This window comes from Schistocerca gregaria, chromosome 2 (assembly GCF_023897955.1).
Source record: "Schistocerca gregaria isolate iqSchGreg1 chromosome 2, iqSchGreg1.2, whole genome shotgun sequence".
NCBI classification, from domain to species: Eukaryota; Metazoa; Arthropoda; class Insecta; order Orthoptera; family Acrididae; genus Schistocerca; species Schistocerca gregaria.
This window is the reverse complement of record NC_064921.1, coordinates 984,698,388-984,723,221: the sequence shown is the minus strand read 5'-3', so window position 1 is coordinate 984,723,221 and position 24,834 is coordinate 984,698,388. Positions and strand designations below refer to the sequence as shown.

The 24,834-nt window shown below is 44.6% G+C and overlaps 1 protein-coding gene across 1 annotated transcript in view; it reads left to right on the top strand.

Moving 5' to 3' along the window:
* Nucleotides 1-24,834, top strand: part of LOC126335464 (serpin B6-like) — a 147,086-nt gene that overhangs the window by 40,401 nt on the left and 81,851 nt on the right. Inside the window, exons 2-3 of the mRNA XM_049998775.1 lie at nt 5,065-5,172; nt 20,667-20,846. Coding sequence (XP_049854732.1) covers nt 5,068-5,172; nt 20,667-20,846 — 285 coding nt within the window. The 5' untranslated portion in view covers nt 5,065-5,067. The remainder of the gene's footprint in view (nt 1-5,064; nt 5,173-20,666; nt 20,847-24,834) is intronic.

The window sequence follows — 24,834 nt, the reverse complement described above, 5'->3', positions numbered from 1 at the left end:
AAGTCGTCGAAACGTTACGACAGTTCGACGCCACGCCTCGGCTCATAACTCGAGAAAATCTCATCAATGAAACTCGCCGAGAACGCATGCATTGCCATCGTCTTCCTTTTGGTTAATAAAATGTATAAAATTTTCTGTTACTTGTACTATGATCTTATTCTCCACAAATAGAAGTGTTAAGAGTACCTAAATACACTCCTGGAAATGGAAAAAGAACACATTGACACCGGTGTGTCAGACCCACCATACTTGCTCCGGACACTGCGAGAGGGCTGTACAAGCAATGATCACACGCACGGCACAGCGTACACTCCAGGAACAGCGGTGTTGGCCGTCGAATGGCGCTAGCTGCGCAGCATTTGCGCACCGCCGCCGTTAGTGTCAGCCAGTTTGCCGTGGCATACGGAGCTCCATCGCAGTCTTTAACACTGGTAGCATGCCGCGACAACGTGGACGTGAACCGTATGTGCAGTTGACGGACTTTGAGCGAGGGCGTATAGTGGGCATGCGGGACGCCGGGTGGACGTACCGCCGAATTGCTCAACACGTGGGGCGTGAGGTCTCCACAGTACATCGATGTTGTCGCCAGTGGTCGGCGGAAGGTGCACGGGCCCGTCGACCTGGGACAGGACCGCAGCGACGCACGGATGCACGCCAAGACCGTAGGATCCTACGCAGTGCCGTAGGGGACCGCACCGCCACTTCCCAGCAAATTAGGAACACTGTTGCTCCTGGGGTATCGGCGAGGACCATTCGCAACCGTCTCAATGAAGCTGGGCTACGGTCCCGCACACAGTTAGTCCGTCTTCCGCTCACGCCCCAACATCGTGCAGCCCGCCTCCAGTGGTGTCGCGACAGGCGTGAATGGAGGGACGAATGGAGACGCGTCGTCTTCAGCGATGAGAGTCGCTTCTGCCTTGGTGCCAAAGATGGTCGTATGCGTGTTTGGCGCCGTGCAGGTGAGCGCCACAATCGGGACTGAATACGACCGAGGCACACAGGGCCAACACCCGGCATCATGGTGTGGGGAGCGATCTCCTACACTGGCCGTACACCTCTGGTGATCGTCGAGGGGACACTGAATAGTGTACGGTACATCCAAACCGTCGTCGAACCCATCGTTCTACTATTCCTAGATCGGCAAGGGAACTTGCTGTTCCAACAGGACATTGCACGTCCGCATGTATCCCGTGCCACCCAACGTGCTCTAGAAGGTGTAAGTCAACTACCCTGGCCAGCAAGATCTCCGGATCTGTCCCCCATTGACCTTGTTTGGGACTGGATGAAGCGTCGTCTCACGCGGTCTGCACGTCCAGCACGAACGCTGGTCCAACTGAGGCGCCAGGTGGAAATGGCATGGCAAGCCCTTCCACAGGACTACATCCAGCATCTCTACGATCGTCTCCATGGGAGAATAGCAGCCTGCATTGCTGCGAAAGGTGGATATACACTGTACTAGTGCCGACATTGTGCATGCTCTGTTGGCTGTGTCTATGTGCCTGTGGTTCTGTCAGTGTGATCATGTGATGTATCTGACCCCAGGAATGTGTCAATAAAGTTTCCCCTTCCTGGGACAATGAATTCACGGTGTTCTTATTTCAATTTCCAGGAGTGTAGTTACATATGCACATTAATTTATCCACTTCCCTGATTGTTGAGCTCCATCACTGTGGGTTTCTCAATTTAAGAACTGCAGCAAGTAGCAACATCTTTATGTATTTCTACGGGGGTTGGAAATTTAATAGTAGCAGCTATTTACTTACAGCTCGTACAAAATAGATACGTGTTTCAAAGTGTGACTGTCCTTCAAAGTAGTCACCAGAATTGTGTATAACTCGTTGCCAGCGATGTAGGATACTGTTAGCAGTTCAAGTTGTGTTGACAGTTCGAGCGGCGCGGTCTATTGCCCGACTAATTTGTAGCAGTTCTGAAGTGAGTGCCGTGAAGTGTTTACTTCAGTTTAGAAATCGAGTTGGACTCGCGAGAGCTTAAGTCACGGGAGTGCAGTAGTTGGTAGAGCACTTAGCAGCCCCATCGGTCAAACGAATCAGTAACAGCTTGCATTGAACGTGCTTGAGAATTGCCCAGCGAAATAATGGCCAGGTCCTGCAGAAAGTGTCATCACTTCTGTCTCTATGCTGTTCATTTTTCGAAGACAACCTACGACCAGCTTAGAGACAGAAGTGATGATACTTTCTGCAGGACCTGACCATCACTTTGCACGACAGTGCTCAAGCACGTTCAATGCAAGCTGTTACTGATTTTTTTGACTGATGGGGCTGCTAAGTGCTGTACTACGTACTGCACTCCCATGACTGCAGCTCTCGTAAATTCAACTCGATTTCTAAACTGAAGGAAACACTTCACGGCCTTCGCTTTAGAACTGCTACAAATTCGTCGGGCAATCGACAGTGCCGCTCGAACTGTCAATACAACTGGCACTGCTAACAGTGTCCAACGACTTCCACATCAATGGCAACGGGTTATACACAATGCTGATGACTACTTTGAAAGTCAGTAAAACTTTGAAACACGTATCTATTTTGTACATGCTGTAAATAAATAGTTGTCACTATTAAAGTTCCACCCCTCGTATTTACACCAGAACCTGTCCTGGGCTTTCGCACATACTGGCGTGTTAGATACTTAAGGGGATGGGGGCCGGGGACGTTCATGCAAAACACACACTACTTAAAAGATGACCAGATCCGCAATTTTGAAGATATGGCAATGAAGTTTTGTACCGCGCTGTACTTGAAATTAACGCATTCACCATGAAGTTCATTAGATTACATATGTTTATCTTTTTAAATTCCATGTAATTTTACTTTCAGGAAATAATATTTGTACCTTTCTCTCTGCATTTAGTAAGCTTCTCTCATTAGGTTTTTAAAAACATATCCAATAGGAGATTTTTAATAATTTTTTGATTACAGTTCTGTAAGTACAATATAAAATTCATGCAAAATACCAGGCTCTTTGCCCCATATCGCACCTCAGGCCCAGAATTTCAAAATTTACTCTCGAGACAACATTAACTGGGTTTATAGAAATAGTATACAAAAATTCTTTATTCTAGGCTTCATAGATTCTGAGAAAAGAGTACATAAATTAAAAAAATAGTTTTCATTAAACGCAAATTAACGCTCAGCCTAAGGTTTTTTCTCACGTTACCTCTTCAGAAGGCCCAAGATTTGAACTCAGGACCTTCTTTCCCTTCACGACTCTTCTTCTGGTTTCTTGTTTTCCGCCTTCTTTCTTTTACCACGTCTTCAACTGACTTCAGTTGCAGAGAGGCGCTGTAAATTTATTTTTCTCAAAACGTATTGAGTGAAATTCCCTACCTTAAATCCCATTCTCTCTAATACCTTCATTCACCCTATGTTCCCATCATTAAATGAAAGAACTACATTATAAGTTGCAATTCTCACGACTGCAGCAGATGAAAATGTGGTTTTACAGCATCGTTTCCATATGAGTAACTTGAAGCCTCGTTTGACTCGTTTGGACTCTGGGCTTTGCCACGATACATATTTTTAGAATTTTATTTTTGTGGGGGTCCACAGCCTCAACGTATTTTGGGAATAAAATGTAAAGTGAAGCTGGAAGCTTAAGATGCGTGCTCGAAAATGATCCAAGGTTCAACTGGCCGTTCGCACAGATAGTAATAGGAATACGGCCCATTTGGACAATGTTTCAATTCTCAAAACATTTTTAAAAATTCAGTATTGGCCATAAACCTTTAATGGGACACAGAATACAATTTGGAAGCCTCTCCTTTTGAATATAGGGGTTGTTGTACCTCTGAGTCTATAGATATTTACACCATTTAAAGTGGCACGGATGATGAGTGGGATATCCATTTGTCGACACCATGTGGAAATATGTAGCCCTCACTGCACTTTTCATACACTGGATAGGTTGTGCCGGGTAGCATTGCCATGATATACTTGAGGAGTGGCTACCATCAACTTTGTGATTCTGTTGTGTCCACCAGTGCCCGTCATATTTTCCAAAGGAAGTTCTGTTTATCACAGCCTCCTAGATGTGTCCCGCGCAAGGTTGCTAGAAAGTAATCCATGGAATCGTTGTTTACCTAGCCAATTGTGAACAAAAAGTGGGCGTGACAGGAAGGGCATGTCAGACCTTTATTTTTCAAGCACTTCCGATGCGATTTCATTGTCGAAATTTTGGTAACTTGCTGTCCACGGGTTATATTAATAAATAAAAAGTAAATTGAAAATTGACATTTTCGGACAGTTTCATTATGAACGTCCTCCCTGAAAGATTTAATTGGCACATCTTTAAAACATCGACGTGGTTATTGGAGCTGCCTTTCTGTTTCCATACATACACAAAACTGGAGAAAAAAAGGTGATTAGAATCGTAGCTGTAGTATCAGAATTGCAGTCGATGTTTTCACGGATGTGCTAATTTTGTGTGTGTGTGTGAGTGTGTGAGTGTGTGTGTGTGTGTGTGTGTGTGTGTGTGTGTGTGTGTGTGTGTGTGCGCGTGCGTGTGTGTGTGTGTGTGTGTCTGTGTGTGTGTGTTAATGTGAAACCAATGGAAGGTGGACGAAAGCTCAAAACTTGTTTTCGTATACGTAAACCTGTATGAAGTGAATGGCTGCTGTACTTCTTAAAATAAAATTGGAATGCTTCAACTTAAATCAGTATGTGACTCTGAGTCACAAGGCGCTGCTGCTATGTCTGTTTTCAAAATTGGAATGCTTCAACTTAAATCAGTATGTGACTCTGAGTCACAAGGCGCTGCTGCTATGTCTGTTTTCATGTACTTGTCTTTCCTTTTTTCTGCTGTTACTAATATTCCCATCTGTTACTATACAATGTAATATTTCTCTCTCCTGTTTTTAGCCTTATAAATCTTATTTGCTCTTTGAATAACGAACTCATAGCGGATCACATCTTGAATGATGAAAATATTATAAGTGCATCAACTCAATCTCCTAAAATATTAAGATGTCTCCTTAAAAAGGAAGTTACTGCAATTTCTTCAATATGATAACTAACTCGGATGTACTTACCAGCTCTTCTTTCTTTGCAGACGATGGTGGAGAGCTACGACTATTCTCAGTTCGGAGCGATACGGGAATTTTCTCCGATTCAAGCAGTGTCCGGAGCAAGCAGCGGGTTCGCACTTAATCTCTATCAGGTAAGCATTTTAAAAGATAACATTACAGTGACATTTATTCGCCATGGGTTTCTGAAGAAAATATGAATCTGTTCAGCATCACCGACTTCATATTGCGACAGACGTGCAACGTGCTTCTATGGAGTACCTTATTTTCTTTGCTTTTGTCTTGATATAAAAATGTGATAAAACGTTCATTAATTTTACTACAGGTGTAGTAACCTAGATATTTTCTTCGCCCAAAAAGGGCTGCCAGTTGGGTAGGTCCAGGAAAAAAAATACAATGGTCGAATAGCTTTCTGTTGGTACTTGACTGAAGCGACGTGGGTTACGAACCAGTCTGCATGCACACTTAGCATTTGTGCACCATCAGTGTTTAAACCTGCTACAAGAGATAACTTTTCAATTAAATTACAGGGTCGCTACCAGCCTAATCCCTTCCTACTATACGAGAAAAGACTGAACTGGAAATTAATCAGATTGCGTGCACGAAAGAAAAGAAAATTTCAACTGAAGTGAATTACGTAAAGTACATAATATTGTTAAATGAAGTCGAATAATTAATCAAGAACTTGTAAATTTGGCACATTAGTCTTATGCACGTCCTCTCTGAGAACATTTCTTCGATATCACTGCCCCGTTGTGCAACATATAAAACCAGGCTAGTATTTAAAAGAATAAAGGCATTGAAACCATTAACGTGCAAAGTGGGTAGCTGTTTGGTGAGCTGTAACTAAAGTAACAGAATGCACTAAACATATTTATTCAAAGACAGCAACAAATAATTATGGGTGGACATCCTATCAATATTCTTAACTGGTGCCTGAACATAAAATAAATTAACGTGCCTTGATAAGATGAAATTACGTTTCACAATTTAACTACGCATACCCGAGGGAAAAAGGGAGGAAAAGGAATAGGAAAATGGTTCAAATGGCTATGAGCACTATGAGTCTTAACTGCTGAGGTCATCAGTCGCCTGGAACCTAGAACCACTTAAACCTAACTAACCTAAGGATACCACACACATCCATGCCCGAGGTAGGATTCGAACCTGCGACCGTAGTAGTCGCGCGGTTCCAGACTGTAGCGCCTAGAACCGCTCGGCCACTCTGGGCGGCAGAAATTGGGAAAGACACGATTTCATTCATCCAATCAAGATAAACGAGAAAAAATATACGTTCAGACGAACAAACCACCACCATTACCTGCATTCACCAACCACAGAGTGGTTTATAACGATTGGAACATCATGTTAGTATAAATACACGGCATGAGAATTCGTACATACGACAAGCAAGGAACCAAACTGAACACGTGGCGGACTGAGTGTTTATATCCGATATATACTATTCATGAATAAATTGGTTAAATATTTACTGTGTTACGAAGGACAAAGACATTAGGCTCTGGGCCTACCTTTTGCTTCTTTTCTTTTGATATATGTTTATTTAATTGTGTATGTATTTAATAACGTGTGTTAGAGCGTGTTTATGGCCCAGCCGTAGGAATATTTATTTTATTTCAAGTATTTAAATATAAATCCAGTATTTCGAATATGTGTCATTATGCTTGATAGGTTCCCGGGAATTACGTCGAATAATATTGTAAAAACCGCACAATATTTCAGCGAGACAACTGCCCGCCATTTTCAGGTGCTACTGTCGCGTTGCTGAGAAGCTCGCCAATTTACACTCCTGGAAATTGAAATAAGAACACCGTGAATTCATTGTCCCAGGAAGGGGAGACTTTATTGACACATTCCTGGGGTCAGATACATCACATGATCACACTGACAGAACCACAGGCACATAGACACAGGCAACAGAGCATGCACAATGTCGGCACTAGTACAGTGTATATCCACCTTTCGCAGCAATGCAGGCTGCTATTCTCCCATGGAGACGATCGTAGAGATGCTGGATGTAGTCCTGTGGAACGGCTTGCCATGCCATTTCCACCTGGCGCCTCAGTTGGACCAGCGTTCGTGCTGGACGTGCAGACCGCGTGAGACGACGCTTCATCCAGTCCCAAACATGCTCAATGGCGGACAGATCCGGAGATCTTGCTGGCCAGGGTAGTTGACTTACACCTTCTAGAGCACGTTGGGTGGCACGGGATACATGCGGATGTGCATTGTCCTGTTGGAACAGCAAGTTCCCTTGCCGGTCTAGGAATGGTAGAACGATGGGTTCGATGACGGTTTGGATGTACCATGCACTATTCAGTGTCCCCTCGACGATCACCAGAGGTGTATGGCCAGTGTAGGAGATCGCTCCCCACACCATGATGCCGGGTATTGGCCGTGTGTGCCTCGGTCGTATGCAGTACCGATTGTGGCGCTCACCTGCACGGCGCCAAACACGCATACGACCATCATTGGCACCAAGGCAGAAGCGACTCTCATCGCTGAAGACGACACGTCTCCATTCGTCCCTCCATTCATGCCTGTCGCGACACCACTGGAGGCGGGCTGCACGATGTTGGGGCGTGAGCGGAAGACGGCCTAACGGTGTGCGGGATCGTAGCCCAGCTTCATGGAGACGGTTGCGAATGGTCCTCGCCGATACCCCAGGAGCAACAGTGTCCCTAATTTGCTGGGAAGTGGCGGTGCGGTCCCCTACGGCACTGCCTAGGATCCTACGGTCTTGGCGTGCATCCGTGCGTCGCTGCGGTCCGGTCCCAGGTCGACGGGCACGTGCACCTTCCGCCGACCACTGGCGACCACATCGATGTACTCTGGAGACCTCACGCCCCACGTGTTGAGCAATTCGGTGGTACGTCCACCCGGCCTCCCGCATGCCCACTATACGCCCTCTCTCAAAGTCCGTCAACTGCACATACGGTTCACGTCCACGCTGTCGCGGCATGCTACCAGTGTTAAAGACTGCGATGGAGCTCCGTATGCCACGGCAAACTGGCTGACACTGACGGCGGCGGTGCACAAATGCTGCGCAGCTAGCGCCATTCGACGGCCAACACCGCGGTTCCTGGTGTGTCCGCTGTGCCGTGCGTGTGTTCATTGCTTGTACAGCCCTCTCGCAGTGTCCGGAGCAAGTATGGTGGGTCTGACACACCGGTATCAATGTGTTCTTTTTTCCATTTCCTGGAGTGTATATGTTGGCTTTCTAGAGCTGCACCGGCGCCAGCGGGGCCATAACGTCATCGAAGACCAATCATAGACAGCGCCGAATACCAGAGCCCTCTGCTGGAGAATAGGGCCGCTGTCTGCTGATGCGCACTGCGCCGAGGGAAAATGCGGCCGAGAGCGACGGACTCCGTTCGCGCGCGCGAGGCGTTGGCCGCGCGATTTAAACATCTGCGCTAAGGCTTCACATCTGCGTTGACTCGGTGCAGTTGCTAATCTGCGGCTGACAATTCCTTAGGGCCGCCAATGCTGGCTCCAAGGCTTTGCTCAGATGAATCCCCGTGTCGCTGCTTAAACGAATTTCGGCCGCCTCTTTGATGATGGAGTCCCAGTATGTGGAAGCATACGAGAGGATCTTGGTTTCTTCATAATTCATGCCGTGTCCCGTGTCAAGGCAATGTTCAGCAACTGCAGACTTCTCTGGCTGACCCAGCCTCGTGTGACGTAAGATGGCAAGAACTATGCCCCTTACATGAAGTCATTAAAGATCACCTGACTCACGTTGAGCGAACAGTAGGGCTGAACAAAATGGATGACAATGCACAATGCATCTTGTATAGGGTATAGTATGGAAGTATTGGAATAATTAATGTCGGGTGATGGTTTTAAAATAATTCACACGACATGAACACTTTGTGGAAACGAGTCGATTTACTGGACGCTAGTTTACCCCAGGGAAGTGGTGGTGGTGGTGGTTAGTGTTTAACGTCCCGTCGACAACGTGGTCATTAGAGACGGAGCGCAAGCTCGGGTTAGGGAAGCATTGGGAAGGAAATCGGCCGTGCCCTTTCAAAGGAACGATCCCGGCATTTGCCTGAAACGATTTAGGGAAATCACGGAAAACCTAAATCAGGATGGCCGGACACGGGATTACCCCAGGGAACGGCGAAGGGAAGTGACAATAGGCAGCTTAGGGCAGCTCAAGCTCTGAGAAAGCGCTAACGCGGCACGGCCTCCAGCCGCCTTAAGATGAGTGGCATCATGGGTAGTTGACCCCGACCCAATGCTGGTGTACCGGGAAACAGACGGATAACTTGTACACCTGTTGATAAGTGTCCGTCGTCCCATTTTCAGGGAAACATGCGAGAAAGCCGCGCAAAGCTACGGTGGAGCGGTCAACAGAGGTCAAAATATGCGTGTTTGTGGCTAGAGCAACTTTACTCTGAATTCACGGTCCACAGAGTCTGAAGTAAATCAGGTGAAGAGCGACAGAATGAAATACGCCGACCTCTGATGGGAACGTAGGACTGAGGAATTTGAAGTACTCTCCTGGGAGTCAGAATTCCGGAAAAATTGGTGTTTGTGCAGACGCTAACCTTGGTGGGTGACCTGGGAGAAGCTAAATAACAGAAGATGGGAGGAAGGGAAATTTTGTGGGAATTTGTTCACTTCCCAAAGCAGGCATTGGTCAGCACTGGGGAGCGACACATAATTAACGCGACTTGCGCTGCAATTGGCATAAGTGATTTTGCTGGAGGGGAAACCGAGGCGAAGAGCGGACAAGGAGAAGTCCCCGTAGAGGTTTTCCGTTCCCAGGTTGCCTAGAGTGCGGACATGGCGTTCTTGACTCAGCTTGTCTGAGAAAGAGTGAGCATCTCTGCAGTTTAGTACTTAGCAAATGGAGCGATTGAGCTTGGAGATAGAAAGATTTGGTTCAGCTATGTATTGAGCAAGATAGCTAGGAGGGAATAGACGAGCGCAGCCTTGCAGCAGTACGAGGTCGGCCGACGTCCACACGACGACGCCGCTCCGCCGTGCTATATTCGGTGATATTGCGCCCGCTCCGTCCGCTGATTAATTTGTTGGATCACGTCGGCAAAGTTTCCATGAGGGTTCCATGCACCGTGTATTGTAGAATTCTTCTCACACTTCGAATTACGTCTGGGTCAGTCGATAGGAATTACTTTTGAGTATGGCACTTTACTCCATGCAAACGCAATTTATAACCACTGCCTGATAGGAGAGTCTTGTAATGTCACGATTGAAGTTCTTGAGTTAAAATAAATTTGTGCTAATCGACTGCATCTGTTTTCAATCAAGTAGTAGAAATTCCAAGTCACTTTCTTAATTAATTTTATGTTCAACATTTGCATCTGGTGTTCAATAGCTGAATATAACATCAATGTGCACCCCTTTTCAATTAAAAGTGATAAATTCTAAATAAACTAATGTCAATACTGCCACCGCAGTTCAATTAGGAGTCACAGGGCCATATTACTTTTTTGCGTTATCCGATATTGCGGCAGTTTTGTACTCTCTGTTGATCTGTTTGTAAATTAGTTGGGGTGAACACACGCCAAAACCAGCCAAGTGACGGGTGGGGTGTTACAACGTTTATGTTCATCGCATCTATCTTTAATCGTACGACACGTCTGGCTAATATAAGACTTCCCACAGTGGCACGGGATTTTATATATTCCTGGTCTCCTCAGGCCGAGGTTGTCTTAAACAGAGCCCAGCATTGATTGCTCTCATGCTGGAGACCGGAAAACACATTTAATCCGGTATTTCTTGAAAATGCTGCCCATCTTAAAAGACACGCCACCGAAATACGGTAGAAAAACCAACCCCGTGGTGTTCTCTGCTTCTTCAGGCTGTTCTTGAGGTTTAGAGCGTGCTGGTCGAAATATATTCCAGATCTGCTTCTCTGAGTACCCGTTCTGGGCAAACACAGAGCGGAGATGGCTGAGCTCTGCCGATAAGGTGTCCTGATCTGAGATGGCTGTAGCCCTATGCACTAGCGTCCTTAATACACCGCTGCGCTGTGAGGGATGATGACAGCTCGTAGCTTGTAAACACAAGTCTGTGTGCGTAGGCTTCCGGAACACACTGTGACCCAATGAGCCGTCTCCTTTTCTACGACCCAAACATCCAGAAACGGGATCTCACCATCTTCCTCTACCTCCATGGTGAAACAGATGCTTGGATGGAGGGAGTTCAGATGTTCCAGAAAAGAAGGAAGCGTCGCTGTCCCATGCGGCCATACCACAAGCGTATCATCTACATATCTCCAAAAACATTTGGGTTTCAAAACCGCCATCTGTAGTGCTTTGTCCTCGAAATCTTCCATAAAAACATTAGCTACTATGGGAGACAGAGGGCTACCCGTAGCAACACCGTCAGTCTGCTCAAAATACTGTTCGTTGAACAAAAGTAAGTCGAGGTAAGCACGTATTTGAAAAGGTGTAGGATGTCCTTCCAGCCAACATATAAATTGGTGAGCTCCTCAGCGACGCGACAGTAGCACCTGAAGATGGCGGGCAGTTGTCTCGCTGAAATATTGGTCGGCTTTTACAATATTATCCGGCGTAATTCCCGGGAACCTATCGAGCAGATGCAGCGCCGGGAAAGCCTCAAACACCACATGTTTCATTATGTTTGTAACTGCGTTGGCATGAAGTCATGGCGCGAGCGCTCTAGCCAATCACAGCGCTCGTGAATGGGGAGACTAGATGGAAGCGAGTTCCTGGAAGGGTCACGACTTAGTTCTGGGAGTGCGCAGCAGTTCCGGAGAGTACGGCGCACAACACGGGAGGTGCTGGACGCGGACAGCACAGCGCTAAGGGCGCACAGTTGCGGGAGAGACTTGGATGGCGCGAAGCGGTTTTGCGCGTGGTCGCGGAGGATAGAAATACTCTGGAGTGCCAACTTGTGAGATTTCCGTGGCTTTTACAGTGAAGACGTAGTATGCGTTTAGAAGTGAATATCTCGCGAGCTGTGTTGTTGTTCATAACTAATTACGTGCTGTAGCAATCTGTTGTTTCTCTGCTGTTCAGCTTATATTTTATTTAATTGCTGGACTATATACACCAATAAGTGTTTTGCAGGAATATACCGCATTCTGAAAGGTACTTCTACTATCGTACTCATCATTTAAAGTCGTTAAGATAGTACCTGGAGATTTTATTTAATTGCAATCTTTCATTTACAAATTTATATGCTACGTCCATATTTCGCAATTGCCGAGTGATAGAAAACTTCGAGCATTCGATTCATGTGTGTATTCTTATCATATAGTGTAGACTTGGCAGCATTTTGCTGAAATGTGGCAACTACGTATCCCAGCCCCTAGACAACGAAACCATCCAAAAATTTTAATATTTCAAAGTTGAGTCGGAGGGTGCGTAGTTTTGAAAGCCCGCAACCTGTAGGTTCGAACAACACGTGGGAGTTAAGGAGATGCTTCTGAAACTCAGATGAGAATCCCTGGAGGGAAGGTGACTTTCTTTTCGAGAAACACTGTCGAGATAATTCAGAGAACCGGCATTTGAAGCTGACTGCCAAACGATTCTGCTGCCACAGATATACATTGCACGCATTGCACGTAAGGACGACGAAGATAAGACACGAGAATTCAGGGCTCATACGGAGGCATACAGACGGTTGTTTTTCTCTCACTCTGTTTCGAGTGGGACAGGAAAGGAAACGACTAGTAGCGGTGCACAGTACCCTCCACTTCGCACCGTCCGGTGGTTTGCGGAGTATTTATGTAGACGTAGATGTAGGTGAATCACCGCAAATTGATAGCCAACCAGCAAGGTAGAAGGCCCCAATGGCTAAAGGAACACGGGGTCGCCACTAAACGAAGGCAGTTACTAAAATATCCCCCAAAACGCTAAAATGCGATAGCTCAATTAATTCAAGTCCGGCACTGATGTATTACACTAGTAAGGGCAAAGTATTGAGATCAGTAACGGAGCAAAAGGCTCACAGAACAAAGAACACATGAGACAATACGAGAACAAATCAGGAATCAGAACGTGCGAGGGAAAAGTACAACAAATACAAAGAAATACCGCACACACACGCGAAGACACAATTACTCTCACATTCATATAAGATTAAAAGCACCGTCGCCCACCCTAACCGTATTCCATGGAGCTCCCTCCACACCGCCATGTTCCAAGGGAACAAAGCTAACTCCAGTCACTGATTAGATCTTAAACTCAAGCAATGCCTATCATGAACAGTTCAAAGCACATTCAGACGAAATAATTTGAACACTACAGTTAGAATGAAGAACTTCAGTACTCTCAACAACTTAGAATGCATGAAGACCGCGCTATATCATCACTGATAGAAAAACGGCTTACTTAGGAGCTGTGAACCACACTCGCCAACAGGCAACACCACGCCGCTCCGCTCACGGCACCCACACATGAAACAGAAGCGACCAGAGGGGTCGTTTCCGTCAGCAGCTTAACAACTAGATAACTCTCGAACAATAGGCATAGACCTATTTGTCCAGGTGAGAGATATAAAGTTGGTTATCCCTCAGTCTTATGTTAGACTAGTTATCCTGTGCTCTCAGGAGACGAAAAGCAACTCAGCTACCAGACACAAGACAAACCTGCAGAGACACATAAAAACATCCATTCACTCACATTCTGACACACACAAGGTAAGGCAAGGGAAGGACATGGTAAATATGTAGCTGGATTACACATGGAAATTAAGTCAGTCACCTAAAGTATTGACATACGATGAATGCGAAGCACCCATTCATAGTCAGATAAACATTGAAAGTTCATCAATTCCACTGCTCAGTTACTAGAACTATATTAGACAAGTTGTGCAGTGAATGAAATGCAAACAGAATCAGGTAGTACAACAGTCTTATGAGGCGACTCTGCAGAGATGTTTCAAGTATAGAACAACTTTAATTTTCAGTTAATCAGCCTTGGAATCAACTAAATATTTTATTTAATCTTGCTTGACCTTGTTCAGATTTCTGTTACCCAGAGTGTTAGCCACACGCTTTCAAAGTTTTGTGATAAGCAGTTAGCAGAAACAAACGTCGAAAGACTCTGTCTTTGGCAAAGAACTTTCGACTGTCCTGGTAAAAATGTTATTATCGTCGAAAATTTTCAGTGATAAAGCCAATCTCTGGCTCAACTGTCAGATTTACATACATCATATGTATCATATTAAATAACCACAATAATTATAAATCACCACGAATAACATGACTTTGTTTGATATTACAAATACTCAACCAATGTATGCTTCTTCAGTGATTGCTAGGATAAATACTTTTCAGTTCTTCGTGTCTTTAATTCATTTTTGAAACACAAACTACGACTAGCTTAGATACAGAAGTGATGACACTTTCTTCAGGTCCTGACCATCATTTTGCAGGACAATGCTCAAGCAATTACTGTAAAATCTATTACTGGTTTTTTTTTTTTTTTTTTTTTTTTTTTTACTGATGGGGTGTTGGAGGGGTGAGTCATAACCTGCTGTGACTCACAGGCACATGGCTGCCGTCGCTTGGTGGTCAAGCCTGGCCCAAGCCCTTCCCAGATTTTCAGTTCTTCTTATTCCTCTACATCTGTCGTTGGTTCTCTGTGTCGTCGTTGCAGTCGTCGTTCTATTTTCTGAGAGTATATCAGCTTCGCATTATTAGTTCTGTATTGGTAATGGAGAGTGAGGAAGTACGGGTCGGAAGCACACGGTGTCTCTCCCACATACAGGGTTTCAAACAATAATAATGAAATGAAGTGTTATGTTGGTGTGGCCCTAAACTACGTACCCTCTGACTCAACGTAGCAATATTATAAGTTTTGTCTGGTATCGTTGTCTAGGGGCTGGGATACGTAGTTGCCGCATTACAGGACAAATACTGCTGAGTCTACAGTATACGATAAGAATACACACATGGATCGCATGGTCGAAGGTTTCTATTACTCGGCAATTGCGAATTATGAATGTAATATATAAATTTATAAGTGAAAGATCGCAAGTAAATAAAATCTGTACGTACTGTCTTAACAACTTCAAATGATGAGTACGATAGTAGAAGTACTTTTGAGGATGCGGTATATTTCTGCAAAACACTTATTGGTGTCGATGATCTAGCAATTAAATAAAATACAAGTTGAATAACAGGGAAACAATAGATTCCTACTGCACGTAATGAGTTATGAACAACAACACAGATCGCGAGATATTCACTTCTAAACGCACGCCATGTCTTCACTGTAGAAGCCACGGAAATCTCAAAACTTCACGACCCGGCACTCCGAAGTATTTCTATATGTCGCGACAACGCGCAAACCGCTGGACACACTCCAAGTCTCTCTCCCCGACTCCGTTTCCGATGCGCCATTGCTTTCAGCACTCCCCCAGCCTCCATACTTCTCTCTTAGTAACGAGCGCTGTGATTGGCTAGAGCGCTCCCTTCATGTCTCGAAGTCGACGTGCACTCGCAAAAATATTGAAACACATACCAAATACTGGATTTACATTTAAATAACTTGAAATTAAATATTCCTACGGCTGGACCAAAAACACGCTCTATCACACGTTATTAAATACAGCCGGCCGCGGTGGTCTCGCGGTTCTAGGCGCGCAGTCCGGAACCGTGCGACTGCTACGGTCGCAGGTTCGAATCCTGCCTCGGGCATGGATGTGTGTGATGTCCTTAGGTTAGTTAGGTTTAAGTAGTTCTAAGTTCTAGAGGACTGATGACCACAGCAGTTGAGTCCCATAGTGCTCAGAGCCATTTGAACCATTTGAATTATTAAATACATAAACAAGTAAATAAACATAAATCAAAATAAAGGAAGCAAGAGGTAGGCCAGGAGCATAAAGTCTCTGTGCTTTGTAACACACAGTAAATATTTAACCAATTTCTTCATAAATATATAGGATATAAACACATATACGAATAAATATATTTACAAGCATGCTGCTACCGTTTTTTCGTGTAACTGTGGAGTACTTTTGGCCTGACGCGATCGATAGTAATCGGCCACTTTTACCTCAAATAACTCGTGTACCTTTCAAGTTACAAGTCTGTAATTTATACCAATTAAGGTTTACACTAACACCTTTCTAAAGTCACGGCGATCGACAAAATCGAATGAAGCGTTTATATTTTGGAAATTCGTTGCTGGGTGTTACTTGTATAATTTGTCGTCAGATACTAAACTTTAAACTAATAAATATATTGAAAGGCTGATTACACTATCAGAATCGTCGTGCAAATAATAATAATGTACATGTTTCTTTTTTGAAGTATCATGATTTATCTGGCTACTATTAATTTCTATATGAACTGTGAACTATCGGATCTAAACATTCATGGTGGTGTCTGTTTGTTCTATATCGTGTCTCCCTACCACTTTCGCGCAACGACGCTCTGAGCGTGTTTTTTAGGGAATTGACTAGTTTGAACCTGGGAGCTGTTGCTGGTAAGGAGACGCCAGACCACACATGACATGTAGAATTCAGAAGAGTTCAGTGAGACTAGCGATGATATAACCAAATACTAAATGATCTCAGCGTCAGCTCCACTGCACTCCCTGTAAAAGAATCTTAATACTAACTAAATATAGTGGAAAGGGTTCAAGACTTTCCTATTTTTAGTTAGCTGGTAAAAATAACGTCGAAAAAGCAGTTAAGTTTACCACTGATAATTTTATTCTACTCACAAAACATCATTTATAAATTGCACTATTGATAAAAGGAAATGTTTTAATACAGGATGGTAAAAACCAACTGCGTTCAACAAAAATGTGAACGAATATTCCCTGAATGGGTTTCCAAGTTTTACAATCGATCGAAGGATGACCTGTGCCATATCACATCTATAATCTAGGTTTAATTTAAGTTTCACAAAAGAGAAAACTATCAAAATGGTCTACAGTGACCCTCAATTATCTTTAATTACTTATCTAACTTGTCGTAAATTATAGTGGCTGATGTGGCTTCTCAATAACTATATGAAAGAAAAATCATCGCGTTTCAAATCTGTTCCTCAAGTGGCAAATGTGACCACCATGAGTTTTAATTAACGATTGACACTAGTATTACGCAAAAAAGGGGGTGTAACAGATGAGACTTCTGCAGTTCTGAGTGAAGCCTTATGCGCTCAAAAATGCGGCATGGCGTGCGTTCATTACCTTGTCGGTGTTTAGGCAGTGTCAGGGCGGCAGCGGCTGGCGCAGCAGCCATCCAGCTCGCCGTCTCGGAACCAACTCTCCTAACTTCTCCTTACTACAATTTACTGAAGTTAGTTTAAAAAAACTATCTGTCTATGTTTTCATCTGACCAATCAGGGTCTCAATGTTAACCTTAAGCTCCGCCTACAAAAATTCTGTCTATTCAATGAGAAACGTTTACTTTTCGTGGTGGGGCAATGTTTTTAACGTTTGCAACGTAACGGAGACGCTAAAAAGTCTCACGCTAAAACCTGCAGCTGGTGTGGTCCTTTTAGCGTTATCGTGAGATCTATGCTGTTCTTCTGGAGAGCTCTATCTTTTAACATGGGCTGGAGGATTGTCCTAATGTAACACACACGCGAAAAAGTCTCACGCTAAAATTTGCGGGTGGTAGTGGCCCTTTTTGTGTTATCGTAAGATCTATACTGCTTTTCTGGAGGGCTCTAGCTTTTAACATGGGCTGGGGGTGGTCCTTGACGTACCTGAGACACGAAAAAGTCTCACGCTAAAACGTGCGGGTGGTAGTCGTACAGGTAGGCTGGCCCGTCCGTCCCTTATTGTAGGGCCTTCTAGCTTAATACGGTTCTGCTCTCGGCTTCTGTCCTCGTTTCTCCCCTCGGAACTGCGTCTGCCTCACGGTGGGAAGGTACGACATGCATTTAGGCATTCTTGTGTTAGTCTGTGGTATTCCATTTGCTCACTCGTTACTCGTATTACTTTGGTTAATTTAATGTCACGATTTATTCGGAGCTATGTGACATACTACTGGATTTGCTTATCATGCCAGGGTTTTCATGGAAGGTGTTGGATTTACCTGACACCTTACACGGATATAAACAAAGGCCGGCCTAATGGCCGAGCGGTTGGGGACGCTACAGTCTGCAACCGCGAGGCCCCTACGTTCGCAGGTTAGAATTCTGCCTCGGGCATGGATGTGTGTGATGTCCTTTCAGTTAGGTTTAAGTAGTTCTAAATTCTAGGGGACTGATGACCTCAGATGTTAGGTCCCATAGTGCCCAGAGCCATTTGAACCATTTTTTTTATAAACAAAGACATAGACGAATATATATATATTTACAAGCATGCTGCTACCGTTTTTTCGTGTAAGTGTGGAGTACTTATGGTCTGACGCCATCGATAGTGCGGTGTCACCGCCAGACACCCTACTTGCTAGGTGGTAGCCTTTAAATCGGCCGCGGTCCGTTAGTATCCGTCGGACCCGCGTGTCGCCACTATCAGTGATTGCAGACCGAGCGCCGCCACACGGCAGGTCTAGTCTAGAGAGACTCCCTAGAACTTGCCACAGTTGTACAGCTGACTTTGCTACCGATGTTTCACTGTCCACATACGCTCTCAGTTTCAGAGACGACTGTTTAGCATAGCCTTCAGCAACGTCATTTACTACGACCTAGCAAGGCGCCATATTCAGTTACTATGAATGTATTCTGAACAGATAATATTGTGAATCATGTACCGTCAAGAGCGACGTTCATCATTAATGGATTAAAGTTAAGTATCAAATTAATTACGTCGGCTTTCTGAATTCTAATTCCTTGTCATGTTCCAGACCTCACGTCAGTATAGTTCTTCCCTCCTCACACCAGCCTGCGTGACCTAAAACGGTGCATTTCGGCCTCCTCTAGTAGCACGGTGTTGGCTCTTCTGCCAACAAAACAGATAGTAATCGGCCACTTTGACATCCAATAACTCGTGTAGTATTCAAGTTACATGCCTGTAATTCATACAAATTTAGGTTTACACTATTAGCTTTCTAAAGACAAAAGCGGATGAGGCGTTTATATTTTGGAAATTCGTTGCTGGTGTTATTTGTATAATTTACCGTCAGATGCTAAACCTTCAACTAATAAAGTTATTGAAAATCGTGCAAATAACAGTAATGTACATGTTTCTTTTTGAGGTATCATTAATCACTTGGGTACTATTAATTTCTATACACACTGCGAAATGTCTGCCGTTGAGGTTTCAGAAAGTCCACCATCTTTAGCACTGCCGGCGTGTCTCCTTCGTCAACACAGTGTCACGATGGATTCCCAGCCATAGGGTTGGACCAGCCGCAGTTGCTAAGCTAACGTCCGGGACCACGTGGTTGCTGCCGGGCCGCGGCTTTGACGAGCGGCCTGTGTGGACGGCCCAACTCCGAACATACAATATTTCCAGGGCGCCACAACTCGCCCATTACCTCACACATACATAACATGTCCCTAATTTCTGTTCAGACCAACTCACCCACCTCCTCCCTCTAGCCCCTCTCTCGCATTTACTTGCTTCTATCTTCCAGTTTTATTGATCCTCAGTTACCACAAGGCTGATCAGGATTTGTCTTCTGTGTCTTTCTTCTCTGAGAGCTCGTCCGGGCTTGATACGTATAAGATGACAGGATTGATGTCTTCATAGATTGGCCCCTTTAATCTCATCAGTCCAATCCAATACAAAGTCTCACTCCATTATCTTGCTGAAATGTAAGCCCAGGATGGCTTGCAGTCGGGCTATTTGGCGGTAGCACGTCAGGTTGGTATCCCACCACTGTCCTGTGCGTCTCCAGACATGTCTTATCTGGCCATCGGGGCTCAGTTCGAATCGGTACTCATCACTTACGACAATTCTACTCCAGTCAGCGATATTCCAGGCCGAGGACGCGTCTGGAGATGACCCGTTCTGTTGGCTTTCGTAGCAAGCCATTTTGGGCTTTCATTCCAGCAAGATAATGCCCACCCACACACGGCGTGAGTTTCTACTGCTTGTCTTTGTGCTTCCCAAAATCTACCTTGGTCAACAAGGTTAGTGCGTAATTTGGCACGGTCTCCCCCAGGAGGACCTCCAACTACTCTATACATCATTGCCAACCTGAGTAACTGCTAGCTTCAGGGACAGAGTTGGATCAACGCGTTATTGCCTTTTTTCAATAGCGGCGCGGGATTAGTCGAGCGGTCTACGGCGCTGCAGTCATGGACTGTGCGGCTGGTCCGGCGGAGGTTCGAGCCCTCCCTCAGGCATGGGTGTGTGTGTCTTTGTCCTTAGGATAATTTAGGTTAAGTAGTGTGTAAGCCTCGGGACTGATGACCTTAGCAGTTAAGTCCCATAACATTTCACACACATTTGAACATTTTTGAACTTGTCCATATGTTGAGCTCTATCTCTTGAATAAATTATTCAGTTTTTCTGAAATTGTAATTATTTATTTACGATTTCTGTCCCATGGCTCGTAGTATTTTTAGAGCATATTTGACGAGAGCAATGACAATTGTATTCCTCTGAAGTATAAAAATTCGTGCCCAGTATTTCGAATTGGTATAATGTTTCGTAAAAAGAAAATATGATCAGGAATCATACACAAAGTGTCATATAAATAAATATGATCGTGTTAAAGAACGTTACTGCATATTTGTATTTGGTTGTTACAGGACTTGTCGGCACAGCCAGGGAACATCTTCTTCTCGCCTCTTAGCATACAGATAGCACTCGTGCTGGTGTATCTCGGGGCGAAAGGAAATACAGCATTCCAGATAGCGAGAGGACTACATTTAAGAGATAATAAGCAAGTCATTGGGACTGCTTTCAGTGAAGTAATGCGACAACTGAATGTAAGTGTAGAAAACAGATTCATAAACAAATCTTTGATACGAAGTCAAATAGTTCACTCATTACAGTAAATCCGACAAATATAAGACTTAGGTTTGAAGTGTTCTTAAAGGCATCTGGTAGTTGTGTAAAACAAATTCAGTTCGTTACTATTTGAAGCGAAAATTTAAAATTAAACCATAAAAAGGGGCCAGTTTGCTGCCTGCGTCTGTCAGCCAGTAAATCAGGTAAGAAAACTTGTTACTTCAGCGTCTTCATGAAACAGTTGTCTACTGTGGAATACTAAAAAGTGCTTAGGTTGAATGCTGTCATTATCCCAAAACCGTTGTCTGATTCGTGGAAGTGACGTCTCCCTTTGTTTCCTCTTCGACAGCATTTCAGGCACCACTGCTGTAACTCGGCGGGTTTTCAGGGCGGTAAGCAGTATCGGTGAGCGCTGACAACATTGCCTTTCACTCTGGTTCTGCCTATTTGCTACAAAAAAAGTAAAAAGAGGTTCTAGAAATATAATTTCGGTGGAGTGATGGCGGACGCGAGTTGTCGCTCATATACTTGCGGTGAGCTGAGGCTTCTTTAGTGAATACAAATTGTTACATTGATCTGTTTCGGAAAAATTTGTTTCACAAATGGGTATGAAATCGTGAGAGATGTGTTTACTTTATCCAACATTAGGCTCATTGTAACTTCACCCCAGTGAACACCCTTTTTAAAGATTTCTTCGAAATATTCAATGTTCTTGTGACTAATCAGCTTCAGTGTTTCTTTAGTGTGTTTCTGAACTGTACAAGTAGCTAAGTTAGGTGACTGTGCATCGACGTGTGACAAACCGTTTACCGCAGGATTGGCAATAGTCCCTTTAACTTCCGCTTAAAACATGAGTTCAGGATTTATAAGGGTACTGCTGTCTTAAGCAACTCGGGTAGGGTTAAGAGCACCTCTAGATCACTCTACCCGTTAGATCCCTTCAATAAATTAACGTTAAAATCACCAGAAATTAATACTCCGTACCATCAGTCTAGTAGACTTCAATAATCAAAGTTTTGAAAGATTGTTTTGGAGCAGTCAGCGTGGAAGGAGATCGCTAAGTAAAACACGGTTTCCTCTTTATTCCCTCGCGTCTGATTCCCCTACCCAGTTGCCTTAGAGATTAAGACGAAACAACTTAATTACATCCTAATCTAAAGATATTCTAGTTTCGCGTAACAGAATAACTACTTACAAGCAAGCAAGTGTTGAAAAGTGACTTCGTGGAGCGAACGTACCATTCGGACACTTTGTACATGATATAACTTCGACAAAACTCTACCAGCTGGTGAGCAAGATGTATGAGATAGGCGAAATACCCTCAGAATTTAAGAAGAATATAATAATTCCAATCCCAAAGAAAGCAGGTGCTGACAGATGTGAAAATTACCAAACTATCAGTTTAATAAGTCACAGCTGCAAAATACTAACGCGAATTCTTTACAGACGAATGGAAAAACTGATAGAAGCCGACCTCGGGGAAGATCAGTTTGGATTCCGTCGAAATGTTGGAACACGTGAGGCAATACTGACCTTACGACTTATCTTAGAAGAAAGATTAAGAAAAGGCAAACCTACGTTTCTAGCATTTGTAGACTTAGAGAAAGCTTTTAACAATGTTGACTGGAATACTCTTTTTTAAATTCTAAAGGTGGCAGGGGTAAAATACAGGGAGCGAAAGGCTATTTACAATTTGTACAGAAACCAGACGGTAGTTATAAGAGTCGAGGGACTTGAAAGGGAAGCAGTGTTTGGTAAGGGAGTGAGACAGGGTTGTAGCCTCTCTCCGATGTTATTCAATCTGTATATCGAGCAAGCGGTAAGGGAAACAAAAGAAAAATTTGGAGTAGGTATTAAAATTCATGGAGAAGAAGTAAAAACTTTGAGGTTCGCCGATGACATTGTAATTCTGTCAAAGACGGCAAAGGACTTTGAAGAGCAGTTGAACGGAATGGACAGTGTCTTGAAAGGAGGATATAAGATGAACATCAACAAAAGCAAAACGAGGATAATGGAATGTAGTCAAATTAAATCGGGTGATGCGGAGGGAATTAGATTAGGAAATGAGACACGTAAAGTAGTAAAGGAGTTTTGCTATTTAGGAAGTAAAATAACTGATGATGGTCGAAGTAGAGAGGATATAAAATGTAGACTGGCAATGGCAAGGAAAGCGTTTCTGAAGAAGAGAAATTTGTTAACATCGAATATAGATTTATGTATCAGGAAGTCGTTTCTGAAAGTATTTGTTTGGAGTGTAGCCATGTATGGAAGTGAAACATGGACGATAACTAGTTTGGACAAGAAGAGAATAGAAGCTTTCGAAATGTGGTGCTACAGAAGAATACTGAAGATAAGGTGGATAGATCACGTAACTAATGAGGAGGTATTGAATAGGATTGGGGAGAAGAGAAGTTTGTGGCACAACTTGACTAGAAGAAGGGATCGGTTGGTAGGACATGTTTTGAGGCATCAAGGGATCACAAATTTAGCATTGGAGGGCAGCGTGGAGGGTAAAAATCGTAGAGGGAGACCGAGAGATGAGTACACTAAGCAGATTCAGAAGGATGTAGGTTGCAGTAGGTACTGGGAGATGAAGAAACTTGCACAGAATAGAGTAGCATGGAGAGCTGCATCAAACCAGTCTCAGGACTGAAGACAACAACAACATAACTTCGACGTGATTGATAGCTGAGAAATTTCTCAGAACACAGGTTGTGGTGTGGAAAAAGCTTCAGGACTGTTCGAGTTCCTTGTGTACAGTTGGTGAACTGCTTCCATACGTTACAATGATGATGATGATAGTTTTCCGTAAGATGAAATCAAATGATTAATCATCGACTTTGTAATTACAATCAGAACATGTACGACGACGACGACGACGAATGCTAGCCCTAGCACGCACACTCAAAGGGGGAGGGACTGAAGTAATCATTTGTGATAAGGGAAAACTACTACTTTCCCGCATACATCACAAATACAGAGGGAAAACGTGTATTCCTATTAATTACTGTTTACTGCGGTAGAACAATGGTAACAGAGTAAGTAGAATCGCCTAACGCGAAACAAAAAATGCTACGAAACTCACACTTAATCTACACTCCTGGAAATGGAAAAAAGAACACATTGATACCGGTGTGTCAGACCCACCATACTTGCTCCGGACACTGCGAGAGGGCTGTACAAGCAATGATCACACGCACGGCACAGCGGACACACCAGGAACCGCGGTGTTGGCCGTCGAATGGCGCTAGCTGCGCAGCATTTGTGCACCGCCGCCGTCAGTGTCAGCCAGTTTGACGTGGCATACGGAGCTCCATCGCAGTCTTTAACACTGGTAGCATGCCGCGACAGCGTGGACGTGAACCGTATGTGCAGTTGACGGACTTTGAGCGAGGGCGTATAGTGGGCATGCGGGAGGCCGGGTGGACGTACCACCGAATTGCTCAACACGTGGGGCGTGAGGTCTCCACAGTACATCGATGTTGTCGCCAGTGGTCGGCGGAAGGTGCACGTGCCCGTCGACCTGGACCGGACCGCAGCGACGCACGGATGCACGCCAAGACCGTAGGATCCTACTCAGTGCCGTAGGGGACCGCACCGCCACTTCCCAGCAAATTAGGGACACTGTTGCTCCTGGGGTATCGGCGAGGACCATTCGCATCCGTCTCCATGAAGCTGGGCTACGGTTCCGCACGCCGTTGGGCCGTCTTCCGCTCACGCCCCAAAATCGTGCAGCCCGCCTTCAGTGGTGTCGCGACAGGCGTGAATGGAGGGACGAATGGAGACGTGTCGTCTTCAGCGATGAGAGTCGCTTCTGCCTTGGTGCCAATGATGGTCGTATGCGTGTTTGGCGCCGTGCAGGTGAGCGCCACAATCAGGACTGCATACGACCGAGGCACACAGGGCCAACACCCGGCATCATGGTGTGGGGAGCGATCTCCTACACTGACCGTACACCTCTGGTGA